Source organism: Rhamphochromis longiceps, linkage group LG7 (genome assembly GCF_057381845.1).
Source record: "Rhamphochromis longiceps isolate RC_006_pf linkage group LG7, R_longiceps_female_GT1.1, whole genome shotgun sequence".
NCBI lineage: Eukaryota > Metazoa > Chordata > Actinopteri > Cichliformes > Cichlidae > Rhamphochromis > Rhamphochromis longiceps.
In genome coordinates, this window is record NC_140563.1 from 11,917,685 (window position 1) to 11,933,867 (window position 16,183).

General features: G+C 42.9%; 1 protein-coding gene across 2 annotated transcripts; it reads right to left on the reverse strand.

Moving 5' to 3' along the window:
• Positions 1-246: 246 nt before the first annotated feature.
• On the reverse strand, positions 247-15,005 carry st8sia2 (ST8 alpha-N-acetyl-neuraminide alpha-2,8-sialyltransferase 2). Of its 2 annotated transcripts, XM_085412165.1 has the most exons (6): positions 14,582-15,005; positions 13,088-13,144; positions 10,673-10,813; positions 10,321-10,578; positions 5,990-6,283; positions 247-2,231 (listed from the first exon to the last, which is right to left on the reverse strand). In XM_085412165.1, exons 1-6 carry the CDS (start codon positions 14,677-14,679, stop codon positions 1,919-1,921), a joined length of 1,161 nt encoding a protein of 386 aa, XP_085268291.1. In that variant the 5' UTR covers positions 14,680-15,005; the 3' UTR covers positions 247-1,918. The 2 variants fall into 2 exon arrangements, with proteins under 2 accessions (XP_085268291.1, XP_085268292.1); XM_085412166.1 differs by lacking the exon at positions 13,088-13,144.
• Between the last annotated feature and the right edge of the window lie 1,178 nt (positions 15,006-16,183).

Sequence of the window (16,183 nt, forward strand, 5' to 3'; positions counted from 1 at the left end):
TATTATATTGGTTTAATACTAATTCCAAACATGCTCTACAAGAAAAATGAACACATCACTCTACCTCCATATTTCTTAAAGTGTGACCTGTGAGCCCGTAGCAGCTCTTGGTAACATGTTACGAGGTCTTTCAGGGCAACAAAGAAAGAAATGCACTAGTTTATATTTAACTAATCCACACATCAAACTATTCTTTACACTCACTGGCCACTTCATTAGGTTACCTTGCTAGTAAGCTGCCTTAATGCTTTATGGGATATGTGCTGGAAACATTCCACGACCACCCGTTGTGGTCTCCTGTCGCTGTGCCCTGTCTGCTTCACGGTGCAACGTGTTGTGTGTTCAGAGAAGCTCTTCTGCATACCTGGGTTGTAACAATAATTTGAGTCAGCTTAAAGCAGTCTAGCCATGCTCCTCTGACCTCTGACATCAACAAGGCATTTCCACCCAAAGAACTGCTGCTCACGATCCAGTGAGCTCCTCTCTTTATCAGGCCATTCTCTGTGAACCCTACAGATGGTTGTGTGGGAAAATCCGAGCAGATCAGCAGATTGTGAAATACTCAGACCAGCCTGTCTGACACATTCAGAGTCACTTAAATCCCCTTTCTTCCCTATTTTGATGCTCAGTTCAAACCTAAGCAGGTCATCTTGACCACATTTGCCAACATTCCCAAATGCACTGCTGCCTCATGATTGGTTGATGAGATATTTGCATTAACAACCAGTTGAACAGCTGTGCCTAACAAAGTGGCCAGTGAGTGTAGCAGCACATATCTGTGTTACAGCCATTATAGCAGACTAAACCTTTCTACCACTGACATATATAGCTGGTGTCAAGAAATGCAACACTGAACATATTAAGTGTCGCGAAAAGTCAATTAAAAACACAAATAACAGACACGTCACACACATTTCCAGTGTTTGTGATGTGTGCAGACCTCCTCTCCCTACATTGGTCATAAAAACCTTGAGAACCCTTGCGCCACATGAATAAAGGCATACAGATGTCCAGCTCGGGGTCCTCTCAGTGATATTTCACTGAAATAGTTGCTGATTGCGACTTAATGTTAATTTAAAAGCACATTATGGAGCTTGCTTGTTCCCAGGTTTGTAAGGAAGCCAACGAATACATTCATCTCAAAAAGTAAACCTCTTCTTAGTACAAACATCCAGCTACCGTCTCACCCTCCGGTGAGGAAACAGGGCTGGTGCTGTTTGAGGAAAGTTTACAAAGTGGGTTTACCGTTGGCAAAGTCTGAGTAAACATTCGTATGTGAACAGCTGGTACACTCCTCCATTATGCTCACGCCTTCCTTTCTTGATTTGGTTCTCAAGGTAACCTAACTTTATTAGACGGTGGCTCTGGTTTATTGGAGGTTTGAGTTTTTGCTTGTTATTAACCTTCTAACATTAAAGTAAGGTTATGTCATAGAAAGCGTTTAAGAGATTCCATTTCAAAGTGTTTTAAAAAGAAATGTTGGTCCCCTTTTTTCCTCTATCATCATTCTTCCTGATTATTAAGTGCTTCCATCTTGTGGCTCAACAAGCGAACCAGTAATTTAACAGCTCACAAAACACCCCTAAATTGAGTCTTGTCATCGCAAAGTTGGAATATGAATTTCAGAGCCAGCCTTATTAACTTTTAACACTTGTGGGATGTCAGCTACTTTTAATTTAGAATATAAAAATGAAATTATATTCATTAATTTATTTAATCAACACACATACAGACACGCAAAAAAAGATGTGCTTGTGGAGAGACCTCAGGCCTGAGGGTGGAGTTGGTCACTCTTTGAGCTTGAAATAGAAAAATTGTTCATTCCAGCTGTTGAAAATAAGTTAATTCAAGTCTCATAAAAGTGCTAGCAACGAGAAAAACTGCTCGTATTCAAGTCTGCTTGCCGCAGAACCTTCTGCTATTTGCTCTGGAGATCTTTCTGTGGTCTCTGCTGGATGCCACAAACCCCAGTGTGGAGCCGTAGCGCCCCCTGTCTGTGCAACGTGCTCAGGGTCCTGAACTCCAAAGGCATGGTGTGAGGACTCGAGCTGGAGGTGTACTCATATTTGAGGGTGTCGTAGTAGTGGTATTTAACCGGTTTGCCTTGCGGGTCGAGCGAAAAGGGCCAAAAGCCGTAAAGGTGGATCTCCTCGCAGAAGCGAGTGGCCATTGTGTACATGAGGAGGCCGGTGGTCGGACGTTTGATGTGGACGTTGTTCGTCAGCCAGTACCTGCAGATGCAGACAGAGACAGAGCTGTAAGATAAGACATTCAGGGACAAAACAGGAGACACTCGGACAGAACCAGAACAAAAGGATGAGCAATGAAGGTGTCCATAACTCTTTTCTGGGTACACAGTGAGCTCTGCATTCACTGGGAAGAACCACTTTTCTCCTTCAGTAAGAGGAGGAGTTGAATCCTGCGCGACACAAGCAAAAATAGAGAGTTTGACCGACACCTTTCTGATGTAAACAACAACACACTGGCCTCACAACTGTCTCGCATATTCCTAAAGTCTTCTGTAGGTCAGTTGGTTTAATAATTTCAGTCTTTCAAACGTGATGACTGGCTGCTTTCTTCCCTCTCTCTCTTTTACCTTTGAGTTTTCCACTGGTGATTGGTTGAAGCTGTAGGAAATGGGATTTTTAATTTTGTGAAAGAAAATGACTTCTATCTGTCGAGAGTTGGATTTTTTCACTGCAGTTACAGAACTGCAGTAACTCCTGGCTGCTGAATTTGACATGAAATCAAAAATATTTAGGTGGACGATTTTTTTATGTTTTACTTTTTTGCAGAGTGTTGCTGAGCAGCACAGACTGTACGTTCTTTTCACTGCGTGAGCCTTTTTAACAAAAGCTGCAGACGCCACAGCTGCTCTGCACGACTATTTTCTCTACCTGAGGTGACTAGCAGCTCCTGTGACAGTGACGTGCCACACGCTCCCCTTGGGAGCAGCTTCGGGGACAGATGGTCACACGTTCGCTTGCATCAGCTTCATTTTCCTTTCCAGTCACTGGCCCATTTGCCCAGCCTTGAGGCCACAACAGCCTCTCCTCTAACACCCTCTATAGTTAATGTGGAAGCTCGTGTTGAGATGCAGCAGCAGTAACCTCCCACTCTAATCAGCTCATGAGCCGTGCAGGACAAACAGTGGGCAGGAGAACAGGGTTTAATTATCAGTGGCATCATCCGAGGTGAGATTTGAGATTTGGTTGCGGTGAATATGAGCACATAAGATTTATTCTCTACTGCAAACTAGCACGATTTAAAGTTCAGCTTTTCCAAGGAAAGGTCAGGGGAGCATTTATCAGGCACGACTATCGATTTAGGGCAAAGACTGTTTCTTACGGTCTGTAAACAAGAAAAATCATGGCTGGTTGTACCTCTTTGCAATACCGAGAGTGAGTTGGAGCATAGAAAATCGCATAATTTGGTCACCGACCAGCGGTGGTTGTTAGGCTTTTAACGAGGCAGGAAAGAACCAGGGCAGAGTGTGCTAATGATAACAGAGGCGAGGACACACAAACAATAGCAGAGAGGGATTTTTATAAATATCCAAATGCACTTTAGGACATTTGACATCAGTGTAAAGAGGACTTCTTAAAAAAAAATCACTGACAAGCTGTTAAATAAAAAAAGATAACAGTAATGATAATAAATGGAATTTATAACATGATTAACCAAATGCACTAAACACAACACATTAAACCACAGCGCAGCAGCTTTTCCTATTATCTGAGCTATGCAGGAGCTCCGGAAAAAGCAGCAGAAGGAACAAATCAACAACATTTGCAAATAATTAGGCAAACTGATCTTTTCACAAGCTCGTATAAATCAGGCTAAAGAGCTGACGGGAACATGTGATCACCGAGATTTTGACTTCGCCTCATCAGTGAAGCCTCAGCGTGACGCTGAATTGTGAAATGTGTGTGTTTGCTTTCTTGCAGAGAATCAAGTCGAAAGATTGACTTTATGAACACCATGAGGTCAGTCCACACAGCTTTTTAATGCAGCATCTCTGCTGGTTGCCTGGCAATGTCACGGTGTCGGGTGCAGGACTCGCTGCTCCCTGCTTTTTTTTAACCAAGATAGAGTCAAATGGTGGGAGCGCTGTGACTCAATGGAAATGTCATATTATATTTTGGTCCAGCACCACCTCTGACCCCGTGACTTTTCTTTTGATTTCACCATGAGGATGATATTGTGGTTTCATTTTGGAGTGATGATGCAGGTTAACCTCTCCCAGCTGTAACTGGGCAGGACCATCTAATCAAACCACACAGAGCTCCTGTGGATGATTACGAAACGCTGGGTGACTCTCACACTTTTTAGCCACGGTATCTTTGCTGTGAAGTACAGCAGCTGCTTAAAGACTGGTCCATGTTGATTACCATGCGTGCTAAGCACTATGGAAAAGCCTTTCCCAAGCATGGTGGGCAGACACAGCACTCAATTTCTAGAGAATTTTTAACTTCCCTCTGTGCTCAAGCAGCTTTAGTGGAAAGTGTGCACAAGGAGATGGACTTAAACACCGTGCGTGTCCTTGTGGACTTGTACTGAATCCTCTCATGCACCCTGCCCTCAAAGCAAGCATTGAGCATTGTGCGGGTGCAGCACTGTTGGACAGAACTAAGCAGCATATGCAAACATTCAACTTGAGCCAAAGAGACCAGGCTAGTACTTTTCCTTTCCTTTCCTCAAGATATTCACACTAAGCTAAATGCTTCTTACCTGACATGACATCAGACAAGACTAGACCTGAAGCAACATCTGCCCATGTGAAAGAAGTACATTTCCCAAATTGACCCCATCACATTGTATCCAGGGTTAAATTGGTATTTTATATATAAAGTGGGCCTATTTTATATTTTCCTTATTTTTTTGTCACAGTGCTCATTTCGGGAAAAAGAAACCCATTTCTTTTCCTCCCTTTTTTCCCCGAGTTTCCACAATTTACAAGTGTCCCATAAATGTGTCACAAGCAGGTGATCCTAAAGCTGCAGACTTGAAAAGAGGACAGCTATAAAAGGAGACAGCAACCGAACAAATGAGTGCGATGGTGCCCGTTTAAAACAGCCCTGTGCAGAACAGACAGACCGTTTCAGGAAAGCAAACACATACAATGAGATAAAAGTGTAAACAAGGAAATGTCGTTCATACTTGTTCAGCTGTCTTCGTGCGATTTTTTTTTAATTACATTTTTTAAAAGTTGGCACTTTTCTGTCATGCTTTCAAATTTCAAGGCCCTTTTTGAGGGTTAAGACTAAGCTTAGGGTTAAAATTAGAATTAGGTTCAGGTTAGTGTTTGGCAGTTAGCTGTGATCCTAAACTTAGGGCTGAGAGGCAAAAGTGAAGCACAGAACGATAACGGCACAGCACAGCTGTCACTCTTTTAATCAAAATCTTGTGAGCCGTTCATTCAAATGACGTCAAACTGGGCACTGCACTCAGCCAGGGGCCCCACTAATACCCCTGCAAAATTTGAAGTGGATTGAAAGAACAGTTGGAGAACAGATGGACGGACAGACCGAGAGTCCTCAAATTATTAGAAAGAAGTTATTGTCCAAAATAATACTCAATTTGGCTTTCCCAAAGACAAAAGCACTGACAGTTTAAGCAGTAAGTTGGCTTAAATGGAGTTAGCTAAAATGACTTGTTACAAATAGAAGATCAACTAAAGGCTGCACAGTGGGGAGGGACGTTTAACCAAAATAAGTCATTCTTGGAACTGTGAGTCATGCAAAGCTACTCAGTCAGAGACCCAGAATAAAACTATAGGGCTGAAAAATGAGCATAACAGTTTCCCTTTTAGGTAAATTTGATAGGTGGGCCCTTGAGTGGAGAAAGGCAGAGTAGCTTTATCTCACCGACTGCCCCCGGTGATCAGCTGTGCTTAAAAATAGCCACCTGGGCTGCAGATTGGCTTCGTCAGCCCCTTTGAGTGTGCTGCTCACAAGTGTTCTTATAAGTCTGTGCTTGAGCATCTTACCCTCTGACGGCATGGAGAAGGCGCAGCGATGGAAAGGCGGTGCGTATGTCTACGGTGTGCAGCAGGATGAGACGCAGTGCCCACTCCACGCGCTCCTCTCCGCCCTTGGCCATGAAGGCTGGGATCCACAACACGCTGCCGCTGAGGCTTCGAAGACGCCGTAAGAAGCGTTCCTTCCACTCATTGGTGACCAGGTCCTGGAAGGCTCGCTGCACTACTGACGGGTTCATGGTCACCAAGTTGGTCCGCCATCCCACGTCCTGAAAGTATTCCTCCACCGGTGCCAGGTTACACCTTAAAGCAAAGAGCGTTCAGTTTTAACATGGGGAAATACTCTATTAAACACCTAGGATTTACACAAATGAATCAAATATATGGTTCGCTAATGATGTGTAAGGCTTTTACAAGTATACAAAAGTAAAGAAAGTCAAAACTTTCCACCTTTATGTTACAGTTAAAGCTCTGATATCCTCTATGAAGGCAACTTTTAAGTAACTTTCACCTCCCTATGTGGTTCTGATTAATGAAACACAGGTGGATAACTGACGGGTTGCATTAAGCCAATGGTGGAAGCTGTTCGATCATCTCATCGTGAAACCTTGACGAGAAGCTTTTGTTTATTCGTTTATTTTTTCCACGTAATTTAGCAACCATCTGTTTCCCCCACCACCACCCAAAGTCTGAAGAGTGAAACAGAGCAGAAGTAAAGGTGAAATTCAGCAGGAAAGCAGGGTGGCATTTTCTTCATTGATGTTAGTCTCCGCCTGAAAGTAAATGTCAGAAAAACACAAAGCTGGTAATTATCCTCACAGCGAAACATCTCCATTCTGTAGGCAGGGAGGAGACATCAGGAGGCCTTGTTGTTAATACGTTTTTATTCTCTTATCTACACACTGATTACAGTGTTTGTTTAGTCTGAGCACTTCAGATCTGCGGGGTTTGTTCATATTTTCAATGATAAATTACCAGGACTTCTTTACTTTCAGTCAAACTTTCATCATCTGAAACATCAGTGTAAAAAGAATCAAAATTCAGTGCAGTGATTCTTAACTAAAGATTAATGACAAGTTTTATATAAAAGCCATAGTTTAACTAGAGCTGCCTGTCCCAGCTTTTGCTTATCTTTTTAAATTTTAATTCAGTTGTTTCACTTAGTATCCACTGTGACTTTGCTTGTTTCCATTTACAGTGGGGCAAAAAAGTATTTAGTCAGCCACCGATTGTGCAAGTTCCCCCACCTAAAATGATGACAGAGGTCAGTAACTTGCACCAGAGGTACACTTCAACTGTGAGAGACAGAATGTGAAAAAAAAAAATCCATGAATCCACATGGTAGGATTTGTAAAGAATTTATTCGTAAATCAGGGTGGAAAATAAGTATTTGGTCAATAACAAAAATACAACTCAATACTTTGTAACATAACCTTTGTTGGCAATAACAGAGGTCAAACGTTTACTATAGGTCTTTACCAGGTTTGCACACACAGTAGCTGGTATTTTGGCCCATTCCTCCATGCAGATCTTCTCGAGAGCAGTGATGTTTTGGGGCTGTCGCCGAGCAACACGGACTTTCAACTCCCGCCACAGATTCTCTATGGGGTTGAGGTGTGGAGACTGGCTAGGCCACTCCAGGACTTTCAAATGCTTCTTACGGAGCCACTCCTTTGTTGCCCGGGCGGTGTGTTTTGGATCATTGTCATGTTGGAAGACCCAGCCTCGTTTCATCTTCAAAGTTCTCACTGATGGAAGGAGGTTTTGGCTCAAAATCTCACGATACATGGCCCCATTCATTCTGTCCTTAACACGGATCAGTCATCCTGTCCCCTTGGCAGAAAAACAGCCCCATAGCATGATGTTTCCACCCCCATGCTTCACAGTAGGTATGGTGCTCTTGGGATGCAACTCAGTATTCTTCTTCCTCCAAACACGACGAGTTGAGTTGATACCAAAAAGTTCTACTTTGGTTTCATCTGACCACATGACATTCTCCCAATCCTCTGCTGTATCATCCATGTGCTCTCTGGCAAACTTCAGACGGGCCTGGACATGCACTGGCTTCAGCAGCGGAACACGTCTGGCACTGCGGGATTTGATTCCCTGCCGTTGTAGTGTGTTACTGATGGTGACCTTTGTTACTTTGGTCCCAGCTCTCTGCAGGTCATTCACCAGGTCCCCCCGTGTGGTTCTGGGATCTTTGCTCACCGTTCTCATGATCATTTTGACCCCACGGGATGAGATCTTGCGTGGAGCCCCAGATCGAGGGAGATTATCAGTGGTCTTGTATGTCTTCCATTTTCTGATGATTGCTCCCACAGTTGATTTTTTCACACCAAGCTGCTTGCCTATTGTAGATTCACTCTTCCCAGTCTGGTGCAGGTCTACAAGACTTTTCCTGGTGTCCTTCGAAAGCTCTTTGGTCTTGGCCATGGCGGAGTTTGGAGTCTGACTGTTTGAGGCTGTGGACAGGTGTCTTTTATACAGATGATGAGTTCAAACAGGTGCCATTCATACAGGTAACGAGTGGGGGACAGAAAAGCTTCTTACAGAAGACGTTACAGGTCTGTGAGAGCCAGAGATTTTCCTTGTTTGAGGTGACCAAATACTTATTTTCCACCCTAATTTACGAATAAATTCTTTACAAATCCTACCATGTGGATTCATGGATTTTTTTTTCACATTCTGTCTCTCACAGTTGAAGTGTACCTCTGGTGCAAATTACTGACCTCTGTCATCATTTTAAGTGGGGGAACTTGCACAATCGGTGGCTGACTAAATACTTTTTTGCCCCACTGTAGTTTCAGTCTTTATTAATTATTGTTGCATGGAGGGAATATGTCAGAGGCAAGATTTAGTAAAATCAGTACAGGTATTATAAAAACACAGAACCTCTTGAAATCACAGTCTTGTAGAAATTCAGAATCTCAATAAATAAATACATCAAAGCCTCATAAGGCAATTTTTAATTAAACAAAAATGATTTTGTTCTGTAAGCCTCGTGTTCATTTAATTGCTCCCTTTTTGTGACTGGTCAGGTGCCACCAACGCCATGCTATCTCTTTCATAATCTATGTTTTAAACCATAATTATAAAGTGAATCACATTTGCCAAATTTGCTAAAACTTCAGCAGGCTTTGGAGTTAAAACTTTAATTGCCACAGATTTGATTTTTTTTTTTTTAATTAATTAATTAATTAATTTGAGCAAATGAACCCTGGATCTTTTATCTGTGTGTGTGTTCTCCGCTCTGGGGTGTTGTGTTTTACATCTTAATGGTTGCTGTCGCTGTCCACAGCAGCTAATGTACCCACTGCAAAGAACAGATGGTGCATGATGAGCTGAAGCAATCTATGTACCCCGAACGCTGTCAACCTACTTTGTGGGAACCGAGCGAAGGGCAGGGAACTATATTTAGCTGCAACATTATCTGCCGATCGGATATGTGAGCACAGAAGCGAATTCCTCCGCTTCTCAAAATGACACATTTCCTGTTCTGTGACTTCAGCTGACCATTACTGCCATCGCCTGGCATTATCATGATGCTGAGGGAGTCTAGAAATCATGACCTCTTCTCACCAGGGTAACACGGCAGCACAAGATACAAGACAGACAGGCATACAACAGAATCCACTCGTGAAAGGTGTGCAAGACTTTGAGCTATCGATCAACCAGCGCAGTGAGGTGCTGCTCTAATTCTAACAACACTGATTTCTGAGAGTGTGCAGGTTGGGCGGTTCTGTTCGATCATGCCTAACTCCAAAGATAATTTAAACCAGAACACTTTTCTTTTCTTTTTTTCCATCTGCCAAATATAATACAGCCTTGACAGGCTTTTTTTTCTTTACCTCTGGTGGCAGGTATGAATGGTGATACATAACCCACTCAGGGACTCGCGAGCTTGCACCCAAACACAAACAGACCTGGCCGATGGCTTCGCAAACAGCGCGCTCTGCTAAATGAAAGCAGGGCCCAGGAGAACACTGGTGTTTCTCTGAAAAGCACAACGTCTTACCGCTGAATGCAAAGGCTGTTCAAAATGTCAATTTCATGTATAATCGTTCATCTAACAGCTCTCAACTTGACAGTTGGCTCCCAAATTTAAGCCATCAGAGAGGCTTTGACAGCTTTTTCAAATGCGCAATTAAAATATTTCCAGCCGTGTGGCCACCAGCTATCGATTATCATACTAATATGAATTATACACTCAGTGCAGGAGATAAGACAAGCCTAAAACTTAATGCACCAATCTATTTCAATTATAGTCCATTTTAACTGCTGTGTTTTATGATTTATTTCAAGCAAAAGGCTTCTAAGACTTAAATCACCCATGTTACCTGATAACAAAGTCATGAGAGTCGATCTCAGGCCCACAGCTGCTGTTCAGAAGGATCCCGGAGTTGCCCACGATGGCACAGCGCCTGTAATGCTGGTTTTTCATGGGGGATACGGTTGGCAAGAGACGGTAGAGATTTTCTGAGATGTTTGTGGTACTGTGGCGATCAAAAACATAGTGGATGATATCTCCCGGTTTCAGCGTGCCCTTCAGAATCGAGATGTCTCTCTCCGGGTCGAGGAATCTCAGAATGTTTTTCCTGTGAAAAGAGAAAATATGCGCCAATTATGACCGCCCGTCTACAGCGAAGTGTAAAACCTTGTGGAGATAATTGTGGAGGGTGATAAAAATACCTGATGAGGTGGGAGAGGGTCTTATTGAAAGTCCAGCTGTTTGACGAGTGTTTGGCAGTGTTATTGTAGATTGGACGGTGACGATATGTGTCCGCGCTTGCTGTTGTCAAAGCAGTGGGGTTTACATGTACTGCAGCTTTTCTAAATGATAAGAAAAAGTTGTGTTACCAACACACAGTCCAAAAAAATTATGCCTGTTATCTCCTCCATGTATTGCTAGAATTTGCCCCATTCATTGCTAAATCTAAAGGCTGTTATGTCAAGCTTTTCCTTCTCCGAACAGACTAAAAACAGAGATGCTGTATAGAATGTAACCAAGAAAAATATGTGAATCTGAGTGTACCAAGGTAGAGTTACGGTACAAGAAAACTAGATTCAACAAATGACTCCATGCTTTGTTTATTACCGGCTTTGCTCTTTTCCAGTCCCTTGGTTCATCTTCTATGTGTGAAATTTAGTTTCACTTCCTCTTCCTTTAACCCAACTTATTTCTGATTGGTTGCCACTTGCAAACAGAAGGTTTAAACAGCAGATTGCCGATTAGGGCTATCCCCTCTTTGTGACCTAATAGAGAGCCAGTAGGAGGAAATAACATATGAAAGTGAACCTTTTTAATACACTGAAGCCTGAATTTTTCACATATGGCATTTTTAGTTATTCCCATGCCGGCTCCATTATTTGAAAATTTCGCCATTTTTAATAGGAGCATCTACCATCAGTAAGCCCAGAAAATGAGGAAAAGTAAGATAGGTCCAACTTAAGATGAAAATTTGAACTGGAACATGACATCTGATGGGGCTGCTCTATCACTGGCCATTTTGATAGGGACACCTGTTCAACTTCTCATTAATGCAAATATCTAAACAGCCAATCACATGGTATCCATTTAGGCATCCAGACAAGACACCCTGCTGAAGTTCAAACTGAACATCAGAATGAGAAAAAAATGTAATTTAAGTTATTTTGAAAAAGCGTAGTTGTTGGTGCCAGATGGGATCTGAATATTTCAGATTCTGCTGATATACTAGGATTTTCCCATGCAACCACCTTTACGGTTTATAGAGAATGGTCCAAAGAAGAGAAAAAGCATCGTTGATGTCAAAGGTCAAAGGACAATGGTCTGTTGCCTTCTTGTCTGCTTCCAGCTGACATGGAGGCAAAAGTAAATCAAATCACCACCTTTAAAAGCAAAGTACAAACAAGAGCATCTCTAAATATTAAACATGGTGAACCTTAAAATTGATGTGCTATGGCAGCAGAAGACCACACCTGTGGGACTCCTCTCAGCCAATAACAGAAAACTGAAGCTACAGTTCACATGGACTCAACAGAAGACTGGGAAAACGTTGTCTGGTGTGATGAGTCTTGATTTGCTTCGACATTTGGACGGTAGGGTCAGAATTTGGCACGAACAACACGAGAACATGGATCGATCCTGCCTTGTATCAATGGTTCAGGCAGCCAGCGGTGGCGAAATGGTGTGGGGGATTATATCTTGGCATACTCTGGACTAATATGTACCAACAATACTAATGGCTGAGTATTGTTGGTAAGCATGTGAATCCCTTTACAACCACAGTGGACCCATCTGTTGATGACTGCTTCCAGCAAGATAACGCAACACATCACAAAGCTCAAATCATCTCAAACTGTTTTTGTGAACATGTCAGTGAGTTCACTGTATACACACAGCACCCACAGTCACTCTATCCCAATCCAATACAGTACCTTTGCAGGGACAGGAGATTCGCAACACTGATGTGCACCTGACAAGTCTCCAGCTAATATGTGATGTTATCAAGTCAATATGGACCAAAATCTCTGAGGAATGTTTCCAGCATGTTGCTGAATCTGTGCTACAAAGAATTAAGTCACTCTTGAAGCAAGAGAGTGGTCCAACCCAACAGTAAAAAGGTGTACCTAATGAAGTGTCTGGTGAGCACAAATACTGCTTCAGATTCTTAAGGACTTGCGGCAGGCTATATGTAGGTACAGATAATATTACTTCTACTTAAGTATCTGATTCATTCAGCCACTGCTCCAAAAAAGGACCTCCTTGACATGAACAATAACTTAAATGCAGTAAAGTGATGTTCGGCGAAATACTGCAGTTTCCTTAAAGTTAAATCCAGCTTTGCTCACATGGCAGATGTTTGCATTGTCACATGGATACCACACAAACGCACATACACACACATACTTTGATGGGTATTTATAGCGGCTGTGTCTCGCCTTAAAAAAAACTAATGAGACGCTCACTGTGACTGACTCACTGTGGCATCATAGCTGTAAAGGATTCAGTGACCAATAGCAAGCGAAAATTACCCAGAGAGGCCATTTAGCTACCCACTGGTGTTCTACAGCTGTGTGTGTGTGTGTGTGTGTTTGTGTGTCTGAGTAGATAAGATTTCAGACCTGTGTGGTTTGGGGATGAGCTGGTGCAAGTTCATCTTCTTTGAATGTCCAATATTTCTGAGTGGGAAAAAAAAGGTTTAGATTGAATTATGAATCACTTACTGCGGTGTAGATTCTTACACTGAGCTGTATCCAGCAGCAGGCGTACTGTACATCACTCTTACAAGACAGAATAAAGGTGAAAAGCACACATCAAGGCATTTTTAGAGAACTTCACTGTGGACCCATTTGCTGATGTAATGAGGGGAAATGTGGCCTTAATGGGGCCCCATTATACTGAAAAGAAGATTTTCTTTTCATGGAGGAAAAGAGCGATCGCTTTACAAGGGTGTTGAATGCATCAGGCAAAATGCATTTACAGTAAATATATTGTATATGCATTCAGATTGTTAAGCTTCGAGCAATTTTGCAATCGTGACCTTGGTCACATCTAATAGACGACTTTAAATATAGGAGTGAAGAAGTGAAACACCGGAGTGCTACCGGGGCTCCTTTCATTCGTTTTACAATCCCGGTGGCCTTTAAATATATTGTTATAATCATATTAGCTTGAATTTTATGCAGGAGTGGAATTGGTTCTGGTGCTTCTCCCACGGCAAATCACAAACCAATGTGACCTCATTACAATGTGAGCCACAGCCGGGTAATTGCTTTCAAAACAAAATGTTCTTGCTCAAAGGGGAGAAATGCAAGAAGACAAAAGCTGCATAGAGACGTAGAATTTTTTTCTTTAAAAGTGAGTTTTTGTTTTTTGGTTGTTGTTTTTTTTTGCCATTCAGGTAACAGGGCGTCTTTCCATCTATGTGATGATTATGAAGAGAAGCAGAGGAGGATGTAGCCCTGCTGAGGTCTAGTTGGATTTTTTTTCTTTTCTTTTTTGGAACCTGCATGTTTTTCATGCTAAATTAAGAATGGATCTTCTTGCAGGTCAAACGCGAGTGTGTGTGACTTGGAGGAATCCTGCGGCAACATTTCAAACTCTGAAAATGAAAAGAAGAAAAATATATAGAGGAGACCCTCTTTTTTTGTCGTTCTTTTGCCCCTTCACCTCTTTTGTCTCTCTTACACACACACACACACACACACACGCTTCCCCCTTCTCTCTTTCTCTCCCCCCTCTCTCTTATAGTGTAAATGTATCCTATCCCGCATGCAGCCTGCTGCAAGACAAATAGCCTAATCCTTGGAGACCCAGGCAGGCGGGCTGCTGTAGGAACAGCTGCTCCTGCTGCACCCAAGTGTTACAAATGTAGAAAACAAACCGCGCACACTCCGGCACCCCAAACTCCGAACTTCATTTCAATTCAAATAAACTCGTTTATTCCACTCAGTCAGCCCCCTTTTCCCTCCCCTCACATCACACATCGCACCTCAAATCTTCTGAGAAAGCCTGAAGGAAATAACCTGCTGGGTAAGAAAACAATGGGCATCATCTCTCCCTCCCTCTCCCTCTCTCACACACACTGCGTGGATAAATCACGGCGGGATACTTACGCAGTTTCTTCCTCCACTTCTGCAATATCATCAATTATCAAAAGCACAACCAGCAGCGTTACAAAGCCGAACAACAGTGTGCGGAATACAAGCGGCATGGCTGAGAGGGGGGAGGCTGCAGCCGCCGGGGGGGCCGGGGGGAGTCCCTCCGTTTAGCGAACACTGACTTAAATGAACCTCCTTGTGTTTTCCATTTAGAAAGCGAAAATCCGCTCAGTCATCTGTGCCTTTGTTCTTTTCGCCAGAGTCGGACACTCCCCGGCGAGCTGCGGTCCTTCCTCTCTCCTCTCTCTCTTCTCAGATGTTCAGTTGTGTGTGTTTCTGTTTCCCGACGGGGCGATGCTGCTGCTGCTGCTGCTGCTGCCGCCGCTGCTGCGGTCTCCGCTCTTCCCTCTATTCCCCAGTCAAACTTTGAACGCGTGCACCTACAGAGCCTGCCATGGGAGCAGCGAGATGTGGACCACATGCAGTCTTAAAGGCGCAGGGGCCAAACTCTCCCATCTTCACTCCCCCCCACCCGCCCACTCCACATCCACCATCCACTCAGCCGGTTTGATCTCACTCTCCAGGTTGCTGCTCCAGGTGTTGCTGGCGCACGGAGTGAGGAGAGGTGAGAGACTGCAGCAGTGTGGAGCCAGCCTGCACAGGTGTATGAGGCGAGTGGTTAAAAAATTTAAAAAAAAGAGAAAAAATCAGGCATGCATGAATCATCTGAGTGCAGTATTCAAGCAGGCATGTGTGGTCTGAAAACCCACGTTGTCAAAATAAAGGTCAAACATCTTTCTGTAGCCGTGTTCACCACTGTTGGAAACTACTTGTGTGCCTTTCATAGTCAGCTTTAGTCATTAGTTTGTTTAGAGCAGCAGAGAGCCCTATATCTATCTTTTTTCTTCACATTTCCACTTAAAAATGAATCCCAAATTTTGTGAGTAACAAGAGTGAAATTCACATCTTCGAAAAGGAGATGCAGCACATCTTCTCTTTACCACCAGACCGGAGTGGCATTTGAAAAAAATCTTCTATCTAATCAAAAAAAAAACAACCCGTAAATAGCCTTGCAGCAGTGAGTCAGTGGACAGCGATGTCAATGAAAATGTTCACACATCCAACAAGAAAAAGAAGCCAAAACGGATCCCACATCTATCTGCGTCACAGTAGCTTCTGAGTGCACCCTGTTTGGCAAATTTCAACAAATACTGCACTTTTTAAATGGGCCAAATATGTAAGAAATCAAAGCTATTACCCCACAAACAGCAAAGATTACACACAAGTAAAAATAAAATACACTGCATTGTAAAAACAAAGCATAATTTGCTTTTGTCTTATAGACACGTTTTCTTTTTGTCTTATACAATATCTTATATCTAAAAGTGAAATTGATTAGAAAAAGTTCACATTACAGGGCTGCTACAAAAAAGAAGCAGAAGAGCATCTCTGAAGCAGATGTGTGGCAGAAGCCCAGATGTGTGGCAGAAGCCCACACGTCTGCTGCTGCTGACGTTGGCACATTTTCAGTGTCTTAGTACCAACTGAGCGTTGTTTAAACACCGCAGCCTACCTGAGTGCCATGGATGACCAAAGTGTCACAAAAAGATGTCCCAA

What these genes read in the sequence shown, in the direction of transcription:
- st8sia2 (XM_085412165.1), bottom strand. Translation starts at nt 14,679, where the DNA reads ATGCCGCTTGTATTCCGCACACTGTTGTTCGGCTTTGTAACGCTGCTG. An exon ending in GAAGTGGAGGAAGAAACTGC is followed by an intron (nt 13,145 to 14,581) that starts GTAAGTATCCCG and finishes TTTCCCACTCAG; the next exon opens with AAATATTGGACATTCAAAGA. An exon ending in TCTCATGACTTTGTTATCAG is followed by an intron (nt 6,284 to 10,320) that starts GTAACATGGGTG and finishes CTTTGCTTTAAG; the next exon opens with GTGTAACCTGGCACCGGTGG.